Source organism: Notamacropus eugenii, chromosome 1 (genome assembly GCF_028372415.1).
Source record: "Notamacropus eugenii isolate mMacEug1 chromosome 1, mMacEug1.pri_v2, whole genome shotgun sequence".
NCBI lineage: Eukaryota > Metazoa > Chordata > Mammalia > Diprotodontia > Macropodidae > Notamacropus > Notamacropus eugenii.
The window spans coordinates 92,758,819-92,773,002 of NC_092872.1; the positions used below are offsets into that span (position 1 = coordinate 92,758,819).

At 35.6% G+C, this 14,184-nt stretch overlaps 1 protein-coding gene across 1 annotated transcript in view; it reads right to left on the minus strand.

The window, feature by feature from the left end:
• The window catches only part of ERCC4 (ERCC excision repair 4, endonuclease catalytic subunit), a 36,082-nt gene that overhangs the window by 11,801 nt on the left and 10,097 nt on the right, over positions 1-14,184 (minus strand). Inside the window, exons 5-8 of the mRNA XM_072609890.1 lie at positions 8,478-8,658; positions 7,299-7,427; positions 2,705-2,815; positions 184-763 (exon numbers count right to left, since the gene is read on the minus strand). Of these exons, the coding sequence (XP_072465991.1) occupies positions 184-763; positions 2,705-2,815; positions 7,299-7,427; positions 8,478-8,658 (1,001 nt within the window). The remainder of the gene's footprint in view (positions 1-183; positions 764-2,704; positions 2,816-7,298; positions 7,428-8,477; positions 8,659-14,184) is intronic.

The window sequence follows — 14,184 nt, forward strand, 5'->3', positions numbered from 1 at the left end:
CATGATTATACAGATTGGCAAATTTTAAAATGACTTGTAAGCTGTAATACCTACAACTCAGAATAATAACAATTTAAAGAAGGAAAAAAGAATCAGTAATTACTCTGGGTTAATACCAAAGAAGCCTAAAACTAATATTAAAAAACCCCTGTAGTTATACTCCCAGCAACGTAACACACTTGCCTCATAGGTTTTCCAGGCCTACTTGCCCTATAAATTTCAAGCTGACGAACAAAGGTTAGTTCTGCATCATATAGGACAACGTATCTTGGCTCCACTTCCTGCAGTACCCTGGTCAGCGCATAGGGGTCGCCACAACCCAGAAGCGGATGGATGATAGTGAGGGGTTCTTTCAGGATGCCATATGCAGCATCCGATGATAAATTCACATCAAACACTTCAGGCTCAGTTTCCTTGAGGCAGCTTTCTTGGCTGTTGTTTATCTCTTTACAATCAACTTCGTCAGCTTCATCCTCAATCTTTGTTACTATTTGAGTTAAAGTCAATTCTTGCTTCCTCTTTGGAGGTCTTCGTTTTATAGAAGTCCTGACCTTGGCTTTTGAGACTTTGGATTCTTTGCCAGATTTCAGATTTCCCTTAGAATTTTCTTCTTTTTTGAATTTCATCTTCACTTCTCCAGCTTTGTTATCCTTTCCAAATGTTTTTGTATATAGTTTCAATAAGAAAGCCTTTGCTCCAACAGTGAGATATTCTCTAAGCTGTGCACATGTTCGATCATCACTTGCACAAATAAGTACTTGCCCTGAAGCCAAGAAAATTTAAAAAATTTTCATATCTCACTTTCAAAAAATAAGAAAGCTTACATTACATGCCTCTTGAGTAAAGATACATAATTTATAAATTATTTAACTGTTCTCTAAAGATTGTCATATCCTTTCATCTTAAATCTTTTGATTGAAAGTCTAAGTTGGATATTTTTAGTGTTTTATGAAATAATACTAATATTAAAAATAAGATAAAAATATTTTTCTTCATTAGTAAATTTTTAAAAAAGAAACATTCTTGCTTCCTATAATATCAAATAGGATTGTTTTAATCACTTGTCTACTTTGGTGAACAATAAAAAGAAAAATATACATTAAACCACATTTGAAAGCTTAACCATCTCATTGAAATTATTTTTATCTGCTATAAAACAATATTGGACAAAATGATGGTTATAATTTGTATTTTTAGGTTAATTACCTATAAACTTAAAGTTACTTTTAGACTTCTATTTTTACACTGAAATGACATATACTTTCATTTTCTGGAGAAAGAAAGAATGAATGAAAATGCATATACAAAGTGCTTACTATGTATGAAGCACTGTGCTCTGGGGATACAAAGAGAAATTCCAAATAGTCACTGCTCTCAAGGAGTTCACATTCTAACTGTTTTAATAAAATGCATAAAGGAAAGTCTGCCTTCAGAAAAGATGGAAACGGTCAGTGGTTCTTAGGGTTTGGTGGTAGCACAGATGGCAAGGCCCAGGAGTCTGGATGACACAGTGGCTGGGCAGATGGAAAAGCCCAGTGGGACACAATCATTAAATGACACGGCTACAGTCACAGATTTAGTCACAGATTTAGTGGCTAAACTAAGGAACAAGTGGGTGTTTGATTCCCAGTCTGGTGTTTTATTCACTTGAATAAACTGATAATCTACAGGAATTGCCTCACATAATCCAAACACATTTAAGAAAACAAACAAATATTAGGACAGAAACTGCTCACAGATACGACTTGCTGCTAGTTAAGCTAAGGCAAACCTGACAAAATTAATCTTTTAGAATGTCTCTTCTGTGTAATAAACAAAGATATGAATTTTGGAAATGGGCTCTGGGAAGGAAACCAAAAGGCCTTCCAGGGAAGATTGCCTTTCTTTATTATGCTGGATTTTAAATCATAACACAATTGATATCTGAAGCAATATTAACTCATTTTGCAGAGATCTTAGGAATTTAAGACTGTCTATTTTGATCTATAGGAATTACAAAGCTGAAGAGGTACAAAAAGGGAAAAAAAAGTGATGGTTTCATTATTTTCTTTAAAGAAACCATACCAAAAATATTTCAGAATTGAGAAACTGCTAACGTACTAGACTAAATACACCTAAAGACAACAGGATCTAGCAAGAAACTACATTTTCATACTCATATATTACATTTACATGTACTACATTCCTATTGTATTTCTTTTGCCAAAAACTCTCCTTTAAAACCAGAAATATAAATTATTTGGGAAAGGAACTTGGTAAATGTGATTTTACAAAGACTCTGACCACTTTTCTAAAAGACAACTAACTGACAGACTGTGAAACAAGAAACGAGACTGTTCCTATTAACCAAACAGAAGCTTAAATCCAGAACACAAGATAGCAGTCATTCAAATAAAGTTTGATTCTTTCTTGATTATTCTTCTGGAAAATGGGTTAGATCTTTTTAAAGGAAGTTCAAAAGTCCTGAAACCTCTAAAGAAAATAAAGCCCTTGCTTCATGCAAAAAGTCAGGTGAAACAGAGATAATTAAGCTATGAAAGCAGTAAACAAATTGCTCCTAGGCAGGCTCTTCATGTCTTACATTTGGTATTTATTAACTTATTTTTCAGAAGAATAATTGGGAGTCACCTCTAAGCAGTTTCCTAAAATGGAACACTTAACTGCTTAATTTATTGTTACTGTTTAATATACTGTTTATTCTTACCTGGACCACCAAGAACTTCACTATTGTTATTTTCCATTTCAATTTCTTTCAATACTTCAGTTAGAGCTTCCCATTTAGGATTGCTTTCAAGGACCAGTTCTCTTTTAATTTCTGCAAAATAATATATGATAAACTTCACTTCAGGCAGAAACTGCCATTTTTAAGATATTCAGTACTACAGTTTAACAAATGAAGGATTAAATGTTGTTATTATTAAATTGTCTATTCCATAGATAATTAAATATCTACTGTGTAGAGAGTGCTGTGTCAAGCACTGGAAAAGATACAAAGCAGAGATCAAACATGGTCTCTGTTTTCATGGAGTTTAAGGTCTAGTGTGGAAAAAGACAAATCCAGATAACTAAAATATGTAATATTTCATGATAAATGCATCAGAAAGGTTCAAAACAGAAATATGATGCCTGAGGGGGAAGGTCATTGAAAGAAGTGATGGGAAGTCTTCATGAAAAGATGGCACTTGATTTGAGCTTAAAGATGGATAGGAATTTAAGAGATGAGGCTGGGGAAAGCATTCGGCACCCAGCATTGGCAGGGAGGTGAAAAGTACTAGTCTGTTTGTTTGCAGAGAAAAGTAATGACCGTTAAGATTAAAAAGGCAGGGTGGCATCAGATTATGGAGGGGTTTTAAATACTAGGCAAAGGAGGTTGAATTTTATCCTGTAAGCAATAGAGAACCACTGAAAATTTCTGAGTAAAGGAATAACATGACAGATCTTTGTAAGAAGAATATTAGTCAGATAGGCAGAATGGAAGGAAAGTGAAGGCAGAAAGACATCAGAGAAGGGAGAACATAATTCTGCCCACCTTCCACTTCTGCCCAAAAGTCCTGTGAAGGAGAGGGGCCAGACCCAGGCCCTGTCCAGTACCCTCTGCCTGCTGAAGGGTGGGACAGTAAGGTCTTGGAACCTGGTCCTTGCCTGGTAACCATGTATCTTTGAGACTGCAAGCAACTTGGCCCACCTGCTGTTCACTACTACCAAACTCCCACCACCAATTTTTCTCACTATCCCTGTATTAATCACGGATCACCTGGGAGGAAAACTATCTTCACTGTCAACTCCGCCATCACCTACACTCCCACTTCTATATTTCTCAACCTTACTCCAATCATATCCCATTCAAACTTTCCTCACCCCTTCCAGTGTGCCCTCTCCAATTTCCATTTTCCACAGTAACTTCCCTTCATTCTACTTGCCTTCATTGAGATCTGGGTTTCCCTAGGGGACATTGCATACCCTGCAGTACTGGATGTACTTTCACTCTGACCCACTGGTCCTGGAGAGAGACTGGAATATTCCTAGCCCCTGAATGCCACTTTCAGGTACTCATTTGCTGTTATCCCTTAGCAACCTTATTTCCTTTGAAGTTCGCAGTATCAAAATATTCTACACTATTTGAATCATGGCCATTGTTGTATAACTGGCCCCCAGATTATGTTCCCTCCTTTTTCAAGTTTAGCACCCAGCTTACTGTCTTTTTTTCTCCCCAACTCCTGCTCTTAGGGATTTCAGCATCTATAATGATATTTCCTCAAACCCCCACCGCCGCCTCCCAATTCCTCAATCACCCTAAATATTGTGACCTTTTCTTCATTTCAGCTCTCAGAGATGGTCAGTCTGGATCTCCTCAATACTCACAAGTGTTCCATTAGTTTAGTCAATACCTGTAACATTCCTTTGTCTAACCTTCTCTTATTCTATCCCCTCACCATCCTAAACCCATTCTTTGTCCCTATTAGGATTTATAATCCTTCAACCCCTCAGAATTGTTCAGCCCATTTTCCCTGCTACATCTTCACTTAACTGATTCCCTATCTCATTCTCCACAAAAGCTATTCCAAATCTCTTCTTTCCTTGGGCCTCCTACACTTCCATCTTCCTCCATTCTTTCAGATAAGGACCTCACTTTGATGGGTGCTCCCTTTTCTCTCCTCTGCACATCTCCTTTATCCCAGGCTTATGAGGTGGCTCTTCTCCTTACACAGATTCTTCTCCTTTTACACTTGTCTGATCTTATCTCCTTTTGTTTTCTCTACAAGAATGTTCCTTGAATCGTCTTTCCACCTCTAATCCTTAACTTTCTCTATTGGTTTCTTCCTTATTGCTTTCAAATATGCCCAAATTTTCCTGATCCTTAAAAAACCCCACAAACCTTCATTAGATTCTACCACTTTCTCAAGCTATCTTAGATGAGGAGGTTGGGAGAAGAGGGAGTTTTCATCAAAAGACCTCAAAGTTTAAGTAAAATATGAGGCAAAGTTCTCAGTGAGCGGGCTAGGGGAGGGGGACCATGGGATGTTTTAAGGACACACAGTACTATCTCCCATCACTATGCCTTTGCACTGGCAGTCCTTCATACCTGAAATGTACTCTGTTCTCACCTGTGCCTCATAATAATAACGTTCTTTCTTTATTATACAGCTCAAGCACTATTTTCCATAAGAAGTTTTTTCTGATCCTCTCAACTGCTAGTGCCAAATTATCTGGTTTTTATTTGTATTTGTTTTCTCTATAACTATATATATGTACCTATCTCCCCTATTAGAATATATGCTTGAGAATGGAGATTGTTTCATTCTTTATATTTGTAACCAACAAATGATTAGCACAACGATGAACACATTAACACTTTAATCTATGCTGTGATTTCTTAATGAACCGATTAGAAGGCTCCCGCAAAGGTTCAAGGAATACAGTAATGAGGGCCTGCACCACTGTGCTGTCAGTAGAAACATACAGGAGAAGATGGATGTGATATGTTAAGGAGATAGAATTGATAGGAATGTGATAACTGACTGGATGAGAGGAGAAGGAAAAAGTCAAAGGAAACACCAATGTTTTGAACAAAAGAGACTTGATAAATACTGGCAAGCAGAAATAGTGAAATTGTAGAGAGAAACAGGTTTGGGGGAAAGAAAGGATTTACAATAACAAAGAGAACATAAATACCATTCTACACTCCCATTATTTGTGGGTTCAACTAAATGCTTTTTTATAATGCTAGAATCTACTCCTTAAAGGTACAATCATGACAGAATAAAATATATTCTGGATAAATATTTACAGTGGCTTTATAACTCAAAGTGATAAAGATTTAATTAAGTGCACTGCACATAACTTGCATTTAATAATCAGGAGTTGGAGGTTACTAGGTTATGAGGCTTACTCTGGTTACAAGGTTACACAGTTCAATCTATCTAGAAAACACAAATTCTTTAGTTACTATTTTTAACATAGTGAACATATGTGACGGGATAAGGGAACAGACCTTTGGGAACTTCTCACACACTTGCCAGGTATTATTTTATAATTTTTGTTTACGTGTTCTATCTTCATAGCAGGTTCTAAACTCCATCAAGAGAGAGCTTATGCTTTATACAAACTTGGCTAGCACTGTGCTTTGCACAGACTAGGTACTTAATGATTTCTGCATGCAACTGATAAGACACAGGTGATAAAGTAAAACAACTAGGTGGCATGGTGGATAGAGTGCTGAACTTGGAGTCAGGAATACCTAGGTTTAAATTCTCCCTCAAGAGACTACTAGATGTGTGACCCTGGGCAAGTCATTCAACCTTTCTCAGCCTCAGTTTCTGTACCTATAAAATGAAGGAGTTGGCCCCTAAAATCCCTTACTTGTAAGCTTTAAGTATAGGATCCTGTAACCTTTCCTTGTATTTTTAAAGTTCTGTTAATGATTTTGCTTTTTACAATCATTTCCTGATGTACTCCCTACTGAACACTTCCTTGCAACAAAGAAAAACAGCAAAATCAACCGACAAAATCACCAAAACTGTCCATGTATTATTATGTAATACTCTCTTTTTTTCTTCCTTTTATAAGTACTTAAGGAACACCATGGTTCTGTGAATTAGGCAAAGGAAGTATCATACTTGTTTCATATCCTGGAAAACTGGTGACTAATTTAAGATGTCTGAAAATAAGTTGTGGAAATAAAATATCTCTTCAGTTCCCCTAAAATACTCATGCTCGGAGACTCTTAAGAAGCTAAAAAGAATTATAAAGACCCTGACAAACAAGCTTCACATATGGCAACCATGACAAAAGTGCTAAAAACCACGAGGCCCTGGATAAACCACAAGTTGTTCACATCAAGCACAGCATTGCTATGTACCTCACAGATCTTTGTGATGGAAGTACTTTGGAAACCCTGAAGTAATAAAATAGGCACTGAGGTAGTCTAGTGGATAAAGCACTAGTCTGGGAGTCAGGACTTGAGCTGGAATCCTGCCTCAGACATTTACTAGTTGTGTGGCCCTGAGCAAGTCACTTGACCTTTCTCAGGTTAATCTTGAAAATGGGGATAGTAATAGCATCTACCTTGCAGACTTATTTATAAATATATGTAGTGTTTTACAAATTTAAAAAAGCACTATTGTCATTATTATTACTATTATTAACATGGATGAAATGAATCTTAAATAAGATATCTGAGAAAAAAATTCATGTCAGTGATTTAAGTTGTTTTCAGGAAAGAACACACGTAAATAAAGTTCAACTCTGATTTCAAGTCACTTTTTTTTAGAAGTTACTTTTATAAGCACAAACAATACCTTGGCCTTCTTTTATGTCTGTTTTTTCAGTCATTTTGCACTTTTTATTCATTCTGGTATCTGGATCATGGTAAACTCTTGCTCGAGCATTTACAAACATTGAAGTACTAGAGTCAAGAAATAGCCACCCTAAAAGGAGAAGAAAGGCTTACATTTTAGGTTTGTATCTTACACTTACAAGACATTTACAAAGTACCCAATAATTTGCTTTACCATGATCTTCTTTAGTTTGATGACATACAATTAACCCCTAATTTTGAATATATGGTTGCCATTCTACTCTCTTTGATGCTGAAGTCACAACTGCCATCAGTCTTCACCACTCAATCAGCCCCATAGTGGTACTGCTGGTTCTGTTTCTTTCTATGCTCAGAGCCTCCCTTCCTCTGCAAAAAGCACCACTGCAAATAGGCTCATGACCTACTACAGACTCTGACTCCTCCTTTAGTCCCTACTTCCTAGTTAGTGGAGGTGCCAAAGCAGAAGCCAGAGAAAGGACAGACCTATTCCTGGTATTCTAGGTTTGAATTTGGAATGTTTTCCCACTAAAAAAATTAATACTAGGAACAAAGGAGATCCTATATATTTACGTATATATAGATATATATATGTATCTTAAGTACACATATATATATACCTTCATACATTTTAACTACCTATTACACACATGTCCTAACTAGAAAGCAATACATACATACTGCCATAGATTAGATTCTACAACATTATTCACTTTAAAGCTACCTTATCAGTTATACAGACTATTGGGGGCTGATATGAGAACTGAACTACCATTTACGAATATTATTCCTACTCAAAAATTTACTGTACTAAAAAACAAAAAGACTACTTATAAAGAAAAGAACTTTGGAAACAAAGCTATTTGTAACTTGAGGACTGCTTGTACTATACTCACATAGTCTTTTCTGGGAATAAAATGTTAGATTCTAATGTGAATATTTAGTATTGCGCAGAACAGAAGTTAAGTAGGAGGAAACATCAGTCATCAACAAAACCTACATCCTTATGCTGTGAATCTAATTTGAAGTCTTAGGACAGTATGTGGGTTCAGTATAACATTCCCCCCTTTTCCCCTCCATTTCCAGAATAGGCAAAGCTCAATCTTTACCTTCTATTCTCAAAACAACTTAAAGAATAATACTCATAATTTTCATTTCCCACCTGAATTTTGGCCAAAGGCTTTTTCAGTTGCCCTCAAAGATTCCAGAAGATTAAGAAATGTGACACAGTCATACTGAGAGAGATACTGTAGCAAAGTTCGTAGTATCTTCAAATCCTGCACCAAAGATTTAGTCTTTGCTCCAAGTTGATGCCATAGAGGATCTAAATAGTGACGAATTGTCTAAAAATAAAAATGAAAATTTGCATTGTTGTGAAAGTATGGTCAAAGTAGCTTTTAGAAAAACTACTGCCAAGGCAGTACAAAAACTGGTTAGTTCATATGCTTCTAAGAAAAGTTTGTTTTTTTTTTTTGTTTCAAAAGTAATACATGGCATCACTGACCTGGTTATTTATCTCATGATCAAAATCAGTAATTCTATTGAGAGCAAATTCTTAAACATGCATACTAATGAAGGGGAGGAAAGGCATTAGATAATCTAAAAATCATTATTTAGATAAGAATATAGTAAAAGGAAAAGGTAGTCAAGACATGTACACTTCTGATGCTCATATACTGACAACCCCTAGCATGGACTTCCTTGGCTTGGCCATCCTACTGAAGATCTGGAACCTGGCTAGGCAATGAAAAATGCAGATAGGCCAAAAGTTGGATGATTCACTTGAGTATAATAATGGTTGTGGTATTTATTGTACTTCTAGCTAAAATTAAATTTTTATATTTCACTTACATAATATATATTATACATTTCATATACATTTTACAAAAAAATTAAGATTTTTAAAAATGTAACATGGGTGACTTGTACTGGAAAGCAACTTAAAAACAAGCAACTTGGAAAAGTAAAATTCTACAAACTCTAAAGAGCTCCTTTCTTTCAAAATGATTTTCTTTGGGAAGACAGGATCATAGATTTAGAGCTGGAAGTAACCCTAGAGGAAATATACAACTCCCTGGATTTACAGATGTGGATACTAAGGGCAGGGCCATGGTCTCCAGGGTCTCTATTTAAAACTCTGCTTTTCAGTTTCCTTTTGTGTGTGGTCTCACTCTCCTTAGATTGTAAGTCCCTTGAAGGCAGGGACAATCTTGGCTTTTATTTGTATCTCCGGAGCTTAGACCAGTGCCTGGCACAAACTCAGTGCTTAATGTTTATTGAGTAATTGAGGGTCTAAATATTGAGGGCCAGAAAGTTTAAATGACTTGACTAATGTAATACAGGCAGTAAGTGACAAAGCCAATATTCAAATACAGATCCTCTAATTATAAATCTAGCACTTTTCCTACCATATGACGCTATAAAATAAAGCATAGCTCTCTTTTTCCTGGTAGCTTTAAAGTGGAGAAGAAATACTATAGGTCTCTAGGTAAAATAGAGGTAGCAGTAATGGCATTAACCTTTTTTCCTTTCCTGACCTCCATGTGGCTATGAACACATGGCATCTCTGATAGCATAGAAGTATTGGACTTTATAAACTCTGAAAGGTTGGAAAAGCCATCCATGGTCCTCTTAACAATAGGGATTGGCAGCATCAGTAGCTGAATCTAGTGAGGAACCAGCCCTGAGGACTAGCCTGACTAGACCCATTCCAGCAGTGAACTGACCTGGCAGTTGAGACACAACATCCTGTAATCAAGGGAGTGATCTTGGCTATGCCACATATAGAAATAAACTTGGTGGGAAGAAATATTTTTTAGTAGTTCCTTTAAGTTTGACTGGGAATGGCCTCTTATAGGTGAGATGTGATCTGAGTCTCACAAGAAGCCATGGAAACAAAGAAGTAGAGACAAAGAGGAAGAGCATTCCAGATAACTTTATTCCAGATAAGAGATAACCTTAATTCTGATCCTGCATGACTAGGAAGACACTGGTATACTTGACAGTAGGGAAACTAGAAAGAGGGGAGGGCTTTAGGGAGAAAGGTAAAGAGTTTTGCTTTGGACACGTTGAGTTTATTTATAGGATATTTAGTTGGAGATGTGCAAAAAGCAATTAATGATGCAGGACTGGCGCTTATGAAAGGGATAAGGGCTGGATATATAATTTTGCTTATATGTCATATGCATAATTAACTGATAACATGATAGCTGAACCCATAGGATCTGATCACCAACTGAACTAGTAAAAGGGAGAAGACTAAGGACAGAACTTGGGGGGATGCCCAGTTAGTAAGCATGTCACAGATGACTATACAGGAAAGAAGACCAAGAGCTGTCAGATAGGTAAGAGGAGAACTAACAGAGAAGAGTGTGTTATAAAACCAGGGCACAGAGTGGGTGGGGATCATTGGCATCAAAGGCTAAAGAGATCAAAAAGGATGGAGACTGAGAAAAGGCTATTAATTAGATTTGGCAATTTTGGACAGAGGAGTTTCAATTAAATGAGGTCAGAAGCCAGGTTGCAGAGGGTTCAGAATAGAGTGAGATGGCAAGCAGTGGAGGTATTTACCATAGATGGCTTTCTCAAGGAGTTTAGGGATGCCTGGTTTAAGTGAGGATTTTTAAGGATGTGGGAGACATGGATGTATTCATAGGCAGAAGGGGAAAGGGTCAGAACATAATAAGAGAGAGAGGGGGGAGAGAAAATTAGAAAATGGAGATGATTATGAAGGCAATTTGGTGGAGAAAAGGTGTATATAGAGGACAAGGCAAAGGGCTACCTCTTCAGGCATTTCCTATTCTACCACCAGAGTGAATCCTTACTTTTAACAAAGAAAAACAATTACTCAAAACATCCAATACAAACATTGTGTTTGACCACATATATGTTCTAGTAATCCCCTACCTCTCTGCCACGAGGATAAAGTATATTTAATTATCTCTTTTCTAGGATCTTCACTTGTTTTTCAATTACTCAAATAAAATTCACTTCCAGTGATTTTTTTCATTTACATTGTTGTAGTCATTCTGTACCTTCTTTGGGTTCTGATAATGTTGCTTTGTAACAATTCATAGAAATCTTCCCATGTTTCTCTGAATTTCTCATTTCTTTATGTACAACAGTATTTGATTACCATACGTTTTTTCAGCCATTCCCCAAATCATGGGCAACTAATCTGTTTCCAGTTCTTTGTCAGCACAAAATATGCTGCTATGAATTTTTGGCATACAGTGGACCACTGGTTTTCTTTTTGACGTCGAAGTATATGCCTAATGGTGGGATTTTTAGGTCAGAGTTTACTTTTCTTCCATAATTCTAAACTGAAACCTAGAATTAATACACTATTTCCCAAGGCCACCAAGAGTGTAGTGTGCTTGTTTCCCCACAGTCTCTCCAATACTGAATTTTCTATCTTTTTAAATTTTTGTTAATTTGAATGAAATGAGGTTAAATCATAGGTTCCTAAAGTGAGCAATACTGCTCCCTGGGGGGACATGCTAGAATGATCAATGAGGGGTGGGTGGTAGTAGCCTCAGGTGCAACTGGGGGGTACTGAATAAAAATAAAGGGTGGTGGAAGCATAAGAAGAAAAATTTGAAAAACTATTTGTACATGTTTTATGTATTGTGGAACAGTTAAAGTTGTAGTTAACACAAAAAATTTAAGTTATAACCAATCAGTAGTCAAGTCTGCTGACAGGACTTAACAAACAAGTGTTGGTAGGTGAGCATGTCAAGTATTTTGGGGAAGTCCGTCAAGCACAGGCAGGCATATGTGGGTAATGACTTGTTTACAATATAATATTAAATGGTTACATAATACAATATTGTGTTATCAAAATTCTAATGCAGGAAAAACTCCACAAATTTCCAATAAATGATTCAATTTAAGATGTAATTTAAAAGTTTTTATATTTTTTGAAATGATGAACATTTTAAAAACCCACTAACGGGTTAAAGAAAGTAGATTTCCGAGGGTGGGGGTGTGTACAGCTGAGTATTTTTTTTTTTTTTAAAAGGTGGCAGTAGGCCAAATAAGTTTGGAAACCTTTGGTCTAAATCTAATTGATGACGAACCACTTTCCAGTTTTTCCTGTAGTTTTTGTCAAATAGGGGCTCTGTTCCCCAGATTTATTTTGGCAATTTATGTTTCTGGAATTATCAAATGTTGGACTACTGTTTCTAATTGTTACTTTGTTTGTTTTGTTTTTAATTTGTTTCTTACCTAATTTGTTCCAACAATCTATTAAAAAAATAACATTAACATAGTTTTGATGTCTTTATAATACTGTGTGAAGACTGGTCTAGCTTCCTTTCAATACTTTTCTCATTATTTCCCTTGACATTCCAGACCTTCGGCTTATTTTAAATGAATTTTATTGATCAGTTTAGTTCAAAAAGGTATCTTCTTGGTAATTTGATTATTACAACATTACTAATAAGAATTAATTTAGATAGTATTTTCATTTTTATTTTTACAAAGACAAATCATAAGATAAGACTATTTCTCCAATTTGTAACTTCTTTATTTCTGTCTAAGTTTTATAGTTAATACTACGTTGTATGTGGGTTAATTCATAGAAATTTTATTAATTTGTTATTTTGAATTTATCCCTAGTATTACATAGAAAGTCATGATTTCTATGGATTTGCTTTGTATTCTGCAAGTCTGATACTGCTGTTAATCATTTCAAACAGTTCTTTCACTGATCTTCCCATGTTTTCTAAGCTTAACCATCATGTCATCTGTAAATAGAGATAGCTCTGCCTCCTTGTTGCTGAAGCCTATCCATTTGGTTTTGTTCTCATCTTACCGCTGTAGTTAGTGTTTCTAGAAATGGATCCAATAACAATGGGGAAAGGGGGTGCCCCTGCTTTATTCCTGTTCTCACTGGGAAATATTCTAGTATTTCTTTGTTGCAAATAATGCTAACTCTTGGTTTTAAATATATGCTTTTAATTAATCATATAAAAGAATGGCCTAACCATTACTATGCTTTTAGGGTTTTTGACATAAATGAGTAAAGTATTTTGTCAAAGCCTTTTTATGTACCTACTGAAATGATGTGTTTTTTTTTTAACCTTTGCTGTTTACATGATTACGCTGCTAATTATTTTTCTAATAATGAACCATCCTTGCATTCTTGCTATAATTTAGTCATAGGGAATTATTTTCAAAACATAATTCTATAGTCTCCATGCAAGATTTTATTTTTTATTGCATAAAAACTCATTAGTGAATTTAGTATGTAATCTCTTTTTTCTGATTTGTCTCTCCCTTATTTGAGTATCAGGACCATATTTTTCCATAAAAAAGGCATTTGGTAGAATGACCTCTATCTATTTTTGAGAGTAATTTTGTAGTAATTGTTCTTTAAATAACTGACAGAATTAATATGTATGTATATTTGGCCTAGAATTATTTTCTTTTGGCATTTCATTTATGGCTTCCTCAATTTCTTATTCTTTTATTAGATTAAGATCTCTGTGCTTTATTCAGGTATTCTGGTCTTTGTAAATATTAATTTTCTTAGACTTCTCAGTTTTACTTGCATATAATTAATTGTGTTATTAACTTCTTATACGTTTAAATTTCATCTTTGTTGTGAAATTACCTTGTCTATCTTTTATTCTGACAATCTGATTTCCCCCCTCTTTTTCTTGATTAGGTGGGCTAGTGGTTTTTTAATCTTGCTAATCTTAAAAAAAAAAAAAACAAAACAAAAACTTAGCTTGGAGCTAAGATTAGCAGATTAGAGGCAGCAACTCAGCTGTGCTCTCTCAATATTCCCCTCCAAACACATTTAAAATAATAACTCAAATCAAATTTTGGAGTGGCAGGGCCAACAAGTTAGGTTGGCAGAGAAG